This window comes from Lipotes vexillifer, unplaced genomic scaffold (assembly GCF_000442215.2).
Source record: "Lipotes vexillifer unplaced genomic scaffold, Lipotes_vexillifer_v1.1 scaffold1237, whole genome shotgun sequence".
Classification (NCBI taxonomy): domain Eukaryota; kingdom Metazoa; phylum Chordata; class Mammalia; order Artiodactyla; family Lipotidae; genus Lipotes; species Lipotes vexillifer.
This window is the reverse complement of record NW_006771447.1, coordinates 579576-595371: the sequence shown is the minus strand read 5'-3', so window position 1 is coordinate 595371 and position 15796 is coordinate 579576. Positions and strand designations below refer to the sequence as shown.

Below are 15796 nucleotides of genomic sequence, written 5' to 3'. Positions count from 1 at the left end.
CCCACCAGCACCTGCCTCTTCCGAAGCCCCCAGCAGCCAGTGCACTCTGAGTGCTGGTGGCCGGGCCCTGATTGTCACACAGATTGGTCACACTGGCTGAGGAATCCAGCACCCGTGTTTCTACCTGTCCACCTGCCTAGGTAGCATGAGTCCCATGTCCCTGGCTCTTGGCTCCAAGGTGAGCACTAGTGCCCAGACCTAAGCCTGAGGAGCCAGGAACTTGCTGGGTGGGGTCTGCGTGTGAGACTGGCCTGGGCCGTGAGCAGCCCTGAAGCTGTGACATGGGCCACTTATGTAGCTGGATAGCATGGCCAGGCCTGTTCACTCCACATGTCTCCTGCTCAGGAGAGCAGGACATGACCTTGTTTCTAGGGCGTGGGCTCCATCTGCTCTCCCAGTGCCCACCCCAGAACCACAAGCCCTTATCCTCATCAAACACATGAGCCACCAGACCCCCGTCTGCCCTCGTCTCATGCTGCCACTCAGAAACTCCGCTGGGTAGAGCAAGGGCTGCCAGTGGGTATGGGATGTGCGATGCTCCCAGCCATCACTTCAGCATGGCGTCCCTGGCCCTCGAGCCTCTGATGTCACTCCATGAGCCTCACATAGCCCCGTGCCCCAGCAGCAGAGGTCAGACTGGGAGTAAGGCCACCAGCAGCCCATCTTCTCTCTGCAACACTCACTCTGAGCTTCCTCAGCAAGACCTGAAGGGATGGTTACAAGGAGCTCACTGCCAGAAACACGTCAATTTGATCACATTGAGGAGGTGACCCGCGTGGCATTGTAAAGGATGCTGCCAGTGTGCGTGCGGGTCCAGGAGCTGTCCAGGGACTGCCGGCAGTGGCTTGGGAAGGCCGCGCTCTGCCCCGTTGCTGCTCTCCTCGGACACCTGTGTGCCTCCTGCCCTCTCTGGGTGTGCATGCCTCCTCTCTCAATACTTCCCATCAAAGGGCCACCAAGGGGAAAATGTCTGTTCGAGGAGAAAGGGCTTTGCATTCCCTGGGGCCAGATGCAGAACAATTTGGGTTTGTCAGCTGATGGAAAACTTCTGGAATGAACAAGAAGGCATTTGCAAAAATTGTGTAACAGCTTACATTGGTCATGTGAGGTGTTTGTCCAAAACAGAGCAAACTGGAGACCAGATTCTCCCACTGGGGCCCATGGATAGCGGATTTAAAGGGAAAAAGTATAAAGTCTCCCAAATATAGAAATTCAATATGAGGGAGATTCCCTCGGTGCCTTGTGCAGCGCGCATAAAGAACAGAGCCTGGGAGCAGCCGTGCCAATAGAACCCACTGTTCAGGGTGAACTTCACAACAGGATTGCCCCGACCTGGCGCCATCTGCACAGAGGCAGGCACAGAGATGCCCAGGGGAGGTCCGCTGTAGTTTCTGCTGTCTCTGCTCGCCTTTGGCAGCACAGTTTCCTGGCTACTCAATAAAGGTGTGCTGTATTGAACTGAAGGAGTTAGGTCCAAGCTTTTTTTTTTTGCTTGTGTGTGTCCACCCTGACCCTCTGCTCTAACCTCTGACACTCCTGTCCCACAGGACGCGTGGCCAAGTTTGGCAGAAGAGCCAAAGCTGAGCCACAGCCCGCAGCTCATGACACTGACATGACTCCTTCCTTTCCGTGCACATTCTTGGGGCTGGTGTGGGGCCTGAGGACAGAGGCAGCTGCAGGGCCCAGAGGAGGAGTCATTGGTGGGGGTCTGTGGACAGCCTGGACAACAGGCACAAGGGTCACCCCGAATCACAGAGTCCCAGCATCAGGAGGACCTCGGGAATCTTGCAGGGCTGGGGGCGGGGCATGGTGACAGGGTCTAGGAGAGGGTAGAGAACGGCTCAAACAGGGCTCCTCAGTAAAATAGTGAAATAGCTCCCAGACCGTATTTATAAGCTCAGGTCAAGCACAACTGTTGTCCATTGTTCAGCAGTAATTGAGGGACCGCCTTGTGCCAGACCTGTGCTCAGCCCTAGAGGGACAAAGACAGAGCCATGCTGTTCAGGGGTCTCAGACAAGACCTGGGAGAAGCAGGCCACACACCCTGGAAGGTCAGGGGACCAGCAGGGCAGAGAGATGGTGAAGGTCCCCGGAAGGAGGCCCAAGGCTGAGCCCGACTTACCTAAGAGAGTGTGTGTGACATTCTAGCCTGAAGAGGCCTGCCAGCCCTGGAGCAGACAGGGCTTGGCACATGGGAAGCCATCAGATGAAGGAACCCTCTGTAAACATCCCCAGTTTTGCTTTTGGGGTTTTTTGTTTTGTTTTCTTTCAGTTGTTACAATATTACTTCATTTAAGGCCTATCTTGATACGTGTCCCTTGTGAAACAGAATTATCAAAACTAAGTTCTGAATAACATAGCTAAGAAATCACTAAAAAGTTGTACAAAAAGGGGAAAATGTACAGACATACCTCAGAGATGTTGCAGGGTTGGTTCCAGGCCACTGCAATAAAGCAAATATCACAATAAAGTGAGTCACACAAATTGGTTTCCTAGTGCATATAAAAGTTACATTTATGCCCTGCTATAGTCTATTAAGTGTACAATAGCATTATGTCTAAAACAATGTACGTACCTTAATTTTAAAATACCTTATTGCTAAAAACTGCTAACAATCATCTGAGCCAAGTTGTAATCTTTTTGCAATAGTAACATCAAAGATTATTGATCGCAGATCACCATAACAAATATAATAATAATGAAAGGCTTGAAAATTGTGATGTCAACTGAAGAAAAAAAACACAACCTAAAATTCGTGAGTTATGTTTTATTTGGGGACCTTACTGAGAACTATATCCCATGAGACAGCCTGTCAGACAGCTCTGAGGAACTGTTCCAAAGAGGTAAGGGAGGAAACCAAGATACGCAGGAGTTTTTGCTTAAAAAAAAAAAAAAAAAAAAAAGCCAAACATGTAGTTGAACACCAAAACATGACTGCTGATCACAAAAAGAAGTATCAAGTTAATGCTTTTAGTGCCTTTTGGTGTATGGGAAGATGCAAGAGTCTGGGTTCATTAAAATTATTCCTTAGATACGCATCTTAACTATCTAGGGCCAGTATCCTGTTTTTCTCCATCTTAAGCTGCCCTCAGGGTGCACCCCTTGGAGCAGCTGCAGTGGCTGATGTCTTGATAGCACCAACATTTCTTGTTTACTGAAATGGCTGGCTACATTTTTTTTTGTCCACAGTGAGAATTACCAAAATGTGACACAGAGACACAAAGTGCGCAAAGGTTATTGGGAAAATGGCACCAATGGATTTATTCAATGCAGGGTTGCCACAAACTTCTTCAATTAAAACAACAAAAAAAAAATGCAATACCTGTGAAGCACCATAAAGCAAAGCACAATAAAACAAGGTATGCCTGTGCACTTCTGCAATCATCTGAGGCGTTACAAAACTTTTTATCAACACTACTTGCTTTTCAGAGGCAATTTGAAAAGCTGATAATTCAGCTCACCCTGACACCACAATTTCAGACTTTCTCTGTTTGGCTCTGTGGTTTCCTGATGGTTTGTATGGGAGTTCCATGTGCCTCTCTCCACAGAGCTTAGATTATTTGTCATATGTTGCTTAACTCACTGGTATCGCAGGTAGTAAATGTTATCCAAAGATAAAGGGAAGATTCCTGTGATGAGTGTCCTCTCCGAAAACAGGACAGTCTTCCCAGGTCAGGCCTCTGGAACCAGGGAAAATAATGAACACAGGATAAAATCCACATGATTTTGCAAAAGAAGATGTGAACTCAGGAAAAACAGGGTGATTTGCCCAGAGCAAATTACCAGAAGGAATCAAAAAACAGCTTGTTTTTCCCATGGTGATAACCATATGCTACCTGCTTAGAATGTTTACCAGAAAATGGATTAAAGACCTTCCCACTGTTAAAATAAAGCCGTTTGTCCACCCAGGATACATCTGGCCCCTTAGTCCTAGGGAAACAAAGCACAAGGCTTATCCTGTCGGATCAGGTGATCTGTGGAGAAGCTGGCAATACACAATGTGCCCATGTGGGCAGGACACAGGTGCCCTGCAGCTGCAAAGCAGCAGTGGGATATTTTTGTCAGATGCCCTGCTGGGCAGCAGCCTCCCTGCCCCTCAGTCACTCAGCCATGATTGGGCAGGAAAGGCAGTCGGACTCAAGCCTTTCCAAATGTAAAAACAGCAAGTGCAAGTGCTGTATTTAGCCCCCATGAGCCTTGATTGTCTGGGAGAAAGCCAGCTGCTGACCAGCCCTTGGACTCCCAGCATTCGGGTGGGGCTCTGCTCCCTCCTGGCTGGGCTTTTAACAGAGATGTTTTCTGCAAACTCAGGAATGGGAATTCCCAGAGTTTCCTTTCCCAGAGAACCCAAAGGAAACAGAAAGCAAAGTCTCAGGCTTGGTGGACAGAACCCTTGTTCAGGGGCCCTTCATGGGAGATAGACCGCTCCTTACTGCACTTGGCCCTTGGACCACACATGTGACCAGCTTCTTTTGCATTGTTGCCAAATGCAGACCCAAGGCAGCAGTGCTCCCAGTTGAGACAGTGCTTTTTGGTGTGTGTCTCTGTCTGTCTGCAAGGGAGTGGGGTGCAAGGGACAAAGCCATAGTAAAAGGAAGCTGTCTTGCCAAGACTGTTCTCAGCCCAGAAGCCTCTTCTTCCTAGAACGAGCCCTTCAAATACAACTGGGCTCATGGGCACACTGGACCCCACTGCGAGCCGTTTCCCAGAGGAACCCCAGCCATTAAGGGATCTGGCCTCTTTTGACCCAGTTTTCCCAGAAAGATGTTCTATTAGGAGAACACAGCCTATCTTTGCTACCCTGACTGTACCTCCCTCTTTTTCCCTCCCCACTTTCAGCTTTCTGTTTTGTAAATATCAAGTGTGACCAATTTCAATAATTTAATTTGTTTAAAAATAACCTGGAATTCTATTTGAGAGATACTGCTAGGTAGAGGTTAAGAGCATAGGCTCTGGACCCAGACTGCCACTCGTGGCCTTAGGCAAGTTACTTGCCTCCATTTTCTCATCTGTAATATGAGGATTATAACAATTCCTATCTCTTAAGATTGTGAAAGGTATATTAGCTTTGCTGTAGTAACAAATAACAACAAAAATAGTGGCTATAACAAGAGTGTTTACTTCTCTGGCCTGTTACATGTGACTGCAGGTGGCTCCAAGTGGGCTTATGTGGCTCTGCTCCACATGTCTTCTCATCCTGGGCTGAAGGCGCAGCCCCTACGTGGGACATATTATTCTTGAGGCAGAGGGGAAGAACAGAGTGGTGGCAGAAACACAATGACCCAAAGCTTCTTCTGGGATGGGCTATGCTTTGTGTCCACACACATGCAGTTAGCCAATGCTACTCCCACGTAAAGTCAACATCAGTGGGATGGGCTATCGTTCACTAGAAGACAATGAAAGTCACACAGGATTAAGCAGGGATGTTAAATCCAACAAGGGTAGAGCAAATGCTCAGGAGCAGACATACCACAGGAATACTGAATGAGGCACTGCCACTGCTTCAAACAGTGCCTAGAACATAATAAGCACTCAGTAAGTGTTGGCTATTATTATACTAACGAATAAACTGAGGGCATAAAACCCTGCCTGTTTTCTCTCCCTCTTTTTTCCTTTTACCCTTTATTCTTCCTCCCCTCCCCACCCCATAACCTTTTCTATCTCTTGCCCCTCTCCATCCTTACCTCCTACTCTGTCCACTCTTGGCCACCCATAGCCCTGTATTTCCTGACTTTTGTCTCTCTCCTTTTTAAATTTCATCTTTCTTTACCCAATTCCCTACTTCTCTAACCTACACATCTCTGGGCCTCTGTAGCTGGCCCATTTGTTTTTAGGTACAGGCAAAAGGGATAATCCACCTTTATGTGGGACATGAAGTTAGTTTTAACTAATAACTCTCTTACTAATAAAATTTTTTGAATAAATTTTTATTATTTTAATGTACATAGAGCAAACAGTTCCATCAGGTCATTTTTGTTCTTGAAACTTTTCCTAAACTATCTTTGAGCATTGTCCCCTACCCCACCCCCCTCCAGCCACCAGCATCAACCACTTATAACAATTTAATAATAAAATAACAATGCCTCATATTTCTTATGTGTTAGGCATTGTGCTAAGTGCCTTACATTATCTTATTTAATCTTTACAACAGTCCAGCTATCACCTAGGTAACTGAGCTGACATTCCCTGTCTAGGCCTTAGTCAGTTTCACGCTTTGCCATCTGCAGAGCAGAAAGCTCCAGCTTGAGATCTGAATCTCTGATCTAGTCTGGCCTGTGCCATCAACTCACTGTGTACTCCAGGCAAGTTTCCCTCTCAGCTTTATTTTACTGCTCTTTAAGACGGATACGAGGATCCCTGCTTCGCAAGGCTATAAAGATGAATGACCAGAGAATAGATGTAAAAGCACTTTGTAAAGAAGCATCTTATTAATTCATTCATTCAACAAATACTTGCTGAGTGCCTGCTACCTTCTGAGCACTGTTCTTAGCACTACAGATATAACAGAGAACAAGAGACAGATCATGACAGCTTTGTGTGCCACTGTGAGGCCATGAGCTTTTGCTCTAATAACATGGGAAGCCTTTGGAGGATTTTGAACAAAATGAATGACCTGATCTGACTTGGGTTTTAAGAAGATCACTCTGGGGCTGTGAGCAGACATAGGGAGACCAGTGAGGAAACCAATGCAATAATCCAGACAGGAGATAACAGCAGCTTGGTGGAGCTTATAGCAGTGGAGGTGTTGATAGTGGCTCAATTCTGGATATATTTTGAAGATCGAGCCAACAGAATTATAGATGGCTTGGATCTGGGTTTGGGGTGAAAAAAGAAACGACAGTGACATCAAGATTTTTGACCTGAGCAATTGGCAGGTTGGAATTGCCAACTGTCGGGATGAAGACTGATGAAGGAACAGGTTAGGTGAATATCAGAAGTTCATCTGGGGGTATGCTAGGTTCGGGATGTCCATCACACATGGAAATGGCATTGAGTAATTAACTGGATATGTAAGTCTAGAGTTCAGTAATATTTGCATCCCAAGGTTGGACTGGAGTTACCAGTTAGGGAGTCTTCAGCGACTACAGACGGTATCTGAAGCCATTTGACTGAAGGAGTTCTGCAGGCAAACGAGGGCCCGGAGAGAAGAGAGGAGATGGGGTGACCCAGCACAGGTTAGGTTGGCAGAGGAGGAGGTTGGCTGTAAGAAATGAGAGCCAGGAGAGATCATTACTAAAGAGAAAAAAGGGGGTGTGTTGAAAATCACGAGACTTTGGAGCCATTCCAGTCCTTGGCCATCCACTTATACAGTGAACTCGAGCAAACTTCTACTCTAAGCCTTGGTTTCCTTACCTGTAAAATGAGTATGATCGTTCCCATTTTGTAAGGGCTTTTTGGTATAATCAAATAAGTTGACTCATGAAAAATATCGGGAACAGTTTAGGCTCTCCAAAAGTACCTCTATATAATTAATAATTAAACAATATTTGTAGAAAGAATGAAGTCTCGGGGTGGGATAGGCTGGTGTTGTCCTTCAAAAGCCGTGACACGCAGGCTGCAGCTCGTCGGCCCTGTGGGTGGCTCCTCCATCTCAAAGGTCTTGTGGTCCTGGGGGCCACAGGACGCCTTCCAGGGGTAGGAGAGGAAAACAAAACGACAGGAAGAAACGAAAAGTTGCTTTTTTCCGCTGGGCCCGTGAGCATAGAGGGTCACTCCGCCAGGATCCTAGAGCGACCGCGCGGCGCAGGCGAACGGCTCGGCCTGCACTTCCGGCGGCGCGAAGGGCGCGGGGCGAGCGAGCGAGGGCGGCGGCGGGCTGGCGCGGTGAGTGGGCCGGGGCCTCAGGAGCACAAGCTGGCCGCAGTGGGGAGGTGCCGACAGGGCAACGGGTTGCCGGGCGCGGCTTCGGTCCTCAACTCCCGGCTGCCGCGAGGGCTCTGCCGTGGCTGGCGCCGGGGGCGGAGGGAGCGGGGCGGGCCCGGCCTGCGAGGAGCGGCAGCCAGAGGCCTCGGGAGAGCAGAGACCTTAACGGAAGCCCGGGCGAGTTGAGGCCAGAGGAGGACAGGCCCGGGATCGTGATCCGCATTCCTTACGCCCTCCATCAGTCGCGTGTCAGGATAAAACAGATTGAACCAAGCGCTTGGGTACCACAGGCCTGTTCTGAGCGACTTACAGACTCATTTAAACTTCTAACATCATGATAATGTAGTGGCCTTACTGTCATCCCCATTTTATGGACGAGAAAGCAGGCACATTCCAGTGAGGCATATTCGCATGGCCAACAGCTCCGTTCACTCAAGTTTCCCTTAATACCGCACCTGCTGTGAAAGGAGGCTGAGCACCAGTCGGAGCGCTGGACTTGGCGTTGGAAGTTGGGGCTGCAGTCAGTTCTGTCACTAAGACAACAGGCTCTGGGGTCAGGTTACTAGGGGGTGGGAACCTGGCCGAAGTATACCTGCCTTTCCTTAGAAATGGAAGAAAAATGAAGATAATCCCATAAACCTGCTCTGAGAATTAAATAAAATAGCACAGTGACTGGCACCCAGGCTGCCTGTTGGTAGGATTTCCTCATCTGTAGTGTTCTAGGTGGTTTAGATAGTCTCTGAGTTTCCTACTAGAACTGACTTCTGTAGTGTTGAAAAATAAATGTGGGGTGTTTTTCAGCGTATAATTACCATTATAGCTATTTTTGAACACCAACATCATGTACCTGACATACCTCCTTGTAATAGATGTTCTATAAATATTTACTAAAGTTAAGAAATGAGTAGTGCTCTCTCTGTAGTTTTGTGTTGTATGCAGTTTGCTTTTTCTGATACTTACCTTAATTGCAGCAGATATACTTAAATACACGAAGTCTCAGCACTGTCAGGCCTGGAGTCTCAATTATACAATAAGATGATGGAAAGGCAAGAACAATGATGTCATTTTTGTTTTCAGTTATTTGCTTTGTAAGCTTGTGTGCAGAGACCCAGGGTAATTATTCCCATTTTAAAGTCTACTTGCTGACAATAAGATGTGGAAATTAGTTCCAATAATTGTATTACCTTTGCAGTCCTAGGTTTTCCCACATTGTCACCTATTTGGACTTTGTGCTTCTTTGGTTGTGGCCATTATTTTAAGTAACCTTATAAGTAATTAAATGAAATTAATTTATTTGAAATTTTGTAGCATGTGGGTATTTTTAAAATTCCATCCTATTTTTACATGTAAACTTACTTTCTTCTCCTCCTCTTCTTGTGTTTTACCTACCACCTTTTATTCTGTTTCATTACACTATCAAGTAAAAGTTCTTTTGAAGTTTTTCTTTCTCAAAAAAAAATTCCTCGTTTCAAGTTTTCAAAGAATTGCCCTCTTTCTTGGATCATTGGAATCTAGAGGAAATAATTATGAAATATCTCTTCATTGACATTTTCCTCATCCAGTATTTATTGAATAGATTCACAGAAATTTTCCACTCCTTATAGAGTAGTTCTTACATTCAAAACAACTTATGCTACAAAGTTAGAACTCAGTTGTTCTCTAAAGCTGTGCAAGTAGAACGGCTAAACAAACAAGGATAAACAGGAATATTTAACAAAGTAGTATGATTTGTCATTTCTTTCTAATTTGGACACCTTAATGAGTCACCCATGAGTGTAAGTTTAACGTGGGAGTAAATATTAAAATATAATGATAATCTATTACCCAAATTTTGATTGTCTTTTGGAGTTCTTTTATTCCCACTGAGACATTACATTGTCCCCACTTTTTAATCTCATTTGTTATTGTCCAATAAAAATTTAGATTTCATATTATCACTTTTTCTTCTTTTTTTTTTTTGTCCTGTCCCAACAGACAAAAACTCCAAAGGTAAACTTGGTTATATTTATTATGTTTGGGCTCTGGAATTATTAGAATTATCTTGCGAGTATTTTTTGCCAGAACTGTCTTTGTTTTTATTATTATTTTTATTTATTTATTTTTCTTTTTTTTTTTGCGGTACGTGGGCCTCTCACTGTTGTGGCCTCTCCCGTTGCGGAGCACAGGCTCCGGACGCCCAGGCTCTGCGGCCATGGCTCACGGGCCCAGCCGCCCCGCGGCATGTGGGATCTTCCCGGACCGGGGCACGAACCCGCGTCCCCTGCATCGGCAGGCGGACTCTCAACCACTGCGCCACCAGGGAAGCCCGTCTTTGTTTTTATATATATTGAATACATTAAAAAAAATTTTTTATTGGAGTATAGTTGCTTTACAATGTTGTGTTAGTTTCTACTGTACAGCAAATACATATATACATATGTATATATACATATACAGCAAATATATATATATACATATATCCCCTCTTTTTTGGATTTCCTTCCCATTTAGATCACCACAGACACTGAGTAGAGTTCCTTGTGCTATACAGTAGTTTCTCATTAGTTATGTATTTTATATATAGTATCAGTAGTGTATATATGTCAATCCCAATCTCCCAATTCATCCCACCCGCCCCCTTTCCCCCTTGTATTCATGTTTGTTCTCTCTCTATGTCTGTGTCTTTCTGCTTTGTAAATAAGATCATCTAAACCAATATTTTCAGATTCCATATATATGCCTTAATATACGATATTTAATTTAAAAATGGATGCAGTTTTGATGGGCTGAAGAGATATTAAAGTTGAATAATTAACAAATCATCTATAATTTGTTTTTTATTTTTTTCTTCTACACATAGAAAATTCTGAGCTGTGTAGCTCTAGGAAGTGAAATATTCATTCAGAAGAAGAGTGTAGACTCTTAAGAATACATTTGGCTCTTCACCATGCGGTTAGGAAAACCTAAGGGAGGTATATCTCGGAGCTCGAGCCAAGGAAAAGTCTATGAGAACCAGCGCAAAACAGGCCGGCAGCGGCAGAGATGGGGAATGACTGTTCGCTTTGAATCAAGCTTGAGTAGACTGAGAAGAAGCTTGGATGAGAAGCCTTATAAATGTGTCGAATGTGAAAAGAGTTTCAGTCAGAGCTCAACTCTTTTTCAACACCAGAAGATCCATACTGGAAAGAAATCCCATAAATGTGCTGATTGTGGAAAAAGTTTCTTTCAGAGTTCTAATCTCATTCAGCATCGACGGATCCATACTGGGGAAAAGCCCTACAAATGTGATGAGTGTGGAGAAAGGTTTAAACAGAGCTCAAATCTCATTCAGCACCAGAGAATTCATACTGGAGAAAAACCCTATCAGTGTGATGAATGTGGCCGATGTTTCAGCCAGAGTTCCCACCTCATTCAACATCAGAGAACCCACACAGGGGAGAAACCCTACCAGTGCAGTGAATGTGGCAAGTGCTTCAGCCAGAGCTCTCATCTTAGGCAGCACATGAAGGTGCACAAAGAAGAGAAGCCTCGTAAAACCCGGGGCAAAAATATTAGGGCAAAAACTCACTTAGTATCATCTTGGAAAGCTGGTAAAGGAAGGAAGTCAGTGGCTGGTCTCCGCTAAGTAAAGGGCACTGCATCAGCCCTCTTTTAAAAATAAAAAGCATTTCTTTTAGAACTGGAGATATTTTTTAATAGTGCACTTAAATACGGTATCCTTTCCTAGCATGGACACATTGGGAGTTTAATGACATTGGGCTGAGAGAACTTACATTGAGTCCAGCCTTCCTTATTTTTTATGTAACTTGGAGTACAAAGAATTGAAAATGTGTTTTGAGAGAATATAAGCTTGATCTCATTCGAAATTGCTTCTTGCATCATTTTGACAAAACAGTCATGTTTTGTTTTTTTTTTTAACAGTCATGTTTTGATGACACGTGTAGAAGTGTAGTTCCAATGACTACTCAGTTTCAGGAATTTCTGTGGAAGGAATACTTAAAAGGGAGAAGAAATTAATTCCATTAGTTTTGGAGTTCTGTAGTAGATGAGATTTTATGTTTGTAAAGTTTTGTAGTGTATTAGCCATTGGTTTGTAAGTATGACTCAACATATTAAAATGAATTCATGTTCACAAATTTTTAATCAACGAGGTGCATCACTCTATGTTAGCTTTCCTTTGTTTCTTTCCTGCTGCTTATGGATAATTAATTAAAGGAGTCGAATTTCCCTGTTTTTCACTAAATTCTTAGTAAGTGATACTCTAGAAGCCAAAGAGAGAACTGAATTAGACCGCAGGTCTCCTATTCCTGCTAATACTATCCTTTGTGATGGTGTTACGCCATGTCACTTGTTTTCCAGAAATTAGAATGGATTTATGTTAGTCCATCCCCATGGCTTTGACTTCTCTTGGCATTCTCTTGTGCTCTGGCAAACTGAACTAGCCTTTTAGATCTATGAATAAATAATTAAACCAAAATGATTTTTCCAAAACCATCTCAACTTGCAAATTAAAAATCTACAATTTACTTGCCTCCCTGCCTTCCCCTTTGAGAGCTTCATATAACCTTGATAATCTTAAATGTTTGCCTGTAGCAAAGTGAGGTTTTAAAAAGTCAAGTGTTGGTGCATTGTAGCTCCTTTGAAATCTAAGTTTAACTTTTTCTGAGTCATATGAATTATTTACAAAACCAAACAAATTTATTATCTTTCATCAGAACAATGCCGAGTACCAAACATTTTGATTAGCCTTCAGCTTAGGTTTTAATTTCTATTGAATGCTAACATTCTTCTGATTTTTTTTGTATCTTTCAAATCAAAACAGTTCCTGCTGTACTCATAATGACAGTTGTCCATAAAATTTTTTTTTAAATGGAGTATTTTGGATACTACTACCTTCTGTTTATTTTTCTCTTGGGAAATTGTTTTGATGTAGTAGGCAACATCTAAAATCACAGCCTTTGGAAGAATCACTTATTTTGTCTGTCTTTGATTGTCTCAAACTTGAACTTTGCCTCCCTCATGGCCTTGTATTTGAGTGCAGAGTCATAGAAGATGGCTTTGTTGACAGCATTTCATCCAATAGGATATCCACAAAGTGTTTTGTGAGTACAGGCATGCCTTGGAGTACCACAATAAAGCAAATATCGTGAGGAAGTGAGTCACTTGAATTTTCTGATTTCCCAGTACATATAGAAGTTATGTTTACACTGTACTGTAGTCTATTAACTGCAATAGCATTATGTCTAAAAAAAAATGTAATACCTTAATTAAAAATACTTTATTGCTAAAAAATGCTAACCATCGTCTGAGCCTTCAGTGAGTCATAGCAGTAACGTCAAAGATCACTAATCACAGGGCTTCCCTGGTGGCGCAGTGGTTGAGAGTCCGCCTGCCGATGCGGGGGACACGGGTTCGTGTCCCAGTCTGGGAAGATCCCACATGCCACGGAGCGGCTGGGCCCGTGAGCCATGGCCACTGAGCCTGCGTGTCCGGAGCCTGTGCTCCGCAACGGGAGAGGCCGCAACAGTGAGAGGCCCGCGTACCGAAAAAAAACAAGATCATTGATCACAGATCATGTAACAAATATAACAATAATGAAAATGTTTGAAATATTGCAAGAATTGCCAAAATATGACACAGAAAAATGAAGTGAACAAGTGCTGTTGGAAAAATGGTACCAATAGACTCGTTTGATGCAGGGTTGACACAAACCTTCAATTTGTTTAAAAAAAAAAAAAAGGCAGTAAGGCAAAGCACAATAAAACAAGGTATACCTTATGAAGTGATCACAGTTATCTTTTACAAAAGACATTGTTTAGATTTTACTGATCGACTTATTATGTCTTCAGAGGCAGAGGAGCTATTGAATCAAATCTGAAATTGTCAGTGACAAAAGTATTACTCCCACAAATTTAAAGGTGAGTTCAATTTTATTTTGGCTTGAGTCCGTACTCCTGAGAGAAAGGGATACCTATAAAGGGCAAGAACCATCTAATAAGTTCCTAAGGGAAATGTAAGTATTTTTTTTGGCAGGTAGTGGGAGTACCTCTTCAAAATAGAAATTCATAGCTACAAACAGTACTTATTCTCATGTTAGGGAAGTAAAGTGCTGTCATTCTGTTGAGAAAATAAATATCTGTTGAATACTGGCCATGCGTAAAAGACTGGTAGAAAAGGTAATTTTTTTTTTTTAAGGTAATACTGAAAATACAGGTCATGAATATACAGTATGACTGCCATTCAAATTGGGAGAATTTACATCTGGTACAGGGAAGAAGGAAGGGCTCTTGAAAGGGCTGACATTTACATTAGGTTAGGGAATAGAAACCCAAAAGTCTGTAGAGGCCAGGTAGCTAATGTAAATGAAGTGAGAAGAGCTGAGTGCTATAAACTGAAGTGCACATGCCCATCTAAAAGGATAACCCTGACTCAGTTTTAGCCAGTTAATGCCATGCAGAGATTCTGGCCCAGATATGCCAGGTCTTTTGATTTTTCAAGAGAAACAGATTTTAAAGTTCACAACACTTCTCAACCAGTTTGCCACACCCGAACTGTGTTTTGAAGGCTCTGTGTGTGACTGTGTCTGTGTTGGAGGAAGGGGTGGCGGAGGGAGAGAGCCTGGTATGGTGAGAGGCAGAGGTACATGATGGAGCGGAAGCTGCATAGCACAGAAGAATGTGCTCAGATAACAGCAGGTGGCTGCTTTATTGGCAGTCCAGTTTCATCTGAGAGTTGTGAGAGAGAAGGCTGGAATGGGCCTCCAGCAGAGCCTTAAATATCAACATTAAGAGTGAAATGGTTTAATAAGATGGGATGCATGAAGGTTTTTGGAGCACAGGTTAGAAGGTAATGGATGATCCAATGAGAAATAATAGCCAGCCAGAAGAAAAATCTCCCAGAAGAGACCCACTTGGCTCACTGGACCTACAAAGCTTCACTTCCTGCCTTGGGGCACAAGTCACCTTTCATTCCCTGCCCCACATTTAATGACATCAACTCCAAACTGCTCTGTACCTTTGCTTATTCTGCTTTGACTAGTATATATTTCTGAGAGTTAGGCCTCCAGAAAGTAGGCTTTGAACCTTCCTTAGATGTTCTTCCTTTAACTGAATTGTAACCATCTCACTAGACAGTGAACTCCTGGCGTATAGTAGTCATTCAATTGAAAGTTTTAATGAAGAAAGGCCAAGAAGGAGGTACAGAAAGAAGGTTAGAGAAAGAGGTAAGAATTTAGTTCTGGAAAATTTTTAGGTTGGCTGTCAGCTTCCGTGGCAACCTAGCTAGAGTCCCACCTAGAACGTCACTTTCCCTGTCTGCCATCCCTCTCCCTCTTCTTCAGTCTTCTCTATTCTTTGGAAAGCCCTTGCTCATTGCATAATTCATTCTTCAGCCTTGCACATAGCACACACTTACATTTGTTGAATGAATTTATTAAATAGGTAGTGAAAGGACAAATGTATAAAATACCATCAAACTCTAAGCAATCAGATTCTCATGGTCTGAAGGAACCTGGGAAGGCCACTTACCTCATCCTCCTCTAAATTGGATGATTATTTTGTGATGACCAGATTCTTCTATTATGTTCTTTGAAGTATAAAATACACATAGAATCTATATGGTTTTAGAAAACTAATGTCATTTTCAACTTTTAAGTCACCCAAAACTCTGTGTTTTCTCCCTTAAAACCATATCTGGAACATGTTTAGGACTTGGCAGACTTTAAAACAGACTTTTTTTTAATATATCAGTTTTGTGACCAAGCAATTCCTCCAAAAGTCAGTGAAGTTTTGGGGAAGAGATGTGAAGTTGGTAATTTGGAGAGACTTTTCTATATGATTTGAAAGGTAGACACTTGGGTCACAGAGACCACTTGGTGTCCCTGAGGGTCAAGAGTACTCTTGTAATAGTCCAAGTCAAAAGAAATGTTTAAAGCAGGGCTATGGAGTAGGGAGTG

At 43.3% G+C, this 15796-nt stretch overlaps 1 protein-coding gene across 1 annotated transcript; it reads left to right on the top strand.

Annotated features, from left to right (window-relative positions):
• The first annotated feature begins 10708 nt into the window (after positions 1-10708).
• Positions 10709-11642, top strand: ZNF22 (zinc finger protein 22). The gene has a single exon (XM_007446790.1). It carries the CDS (start codon positions 10790-10792, stop codon positions 11465-11467), a length of 678 nt encoding a protein of 225 aa, XP_007446852.1. The 5' UTR covers positions 10709-10789; the 3' UTR covers positions 11468-11642.
• The last annotated feature ends 4154 nt before the right edge of the window (positions 11643-15796 follow it).

Bases quoted from the DNA above. Each gene is read 5' to 3' on its own strand.
- ZNF22 (XM_007446790.1), top strand. From the start codon at position 10,790: ATGCGGTTAGGAAAACCTAAGGGAGGTATATCTCGGAGCTCGAGCCAA.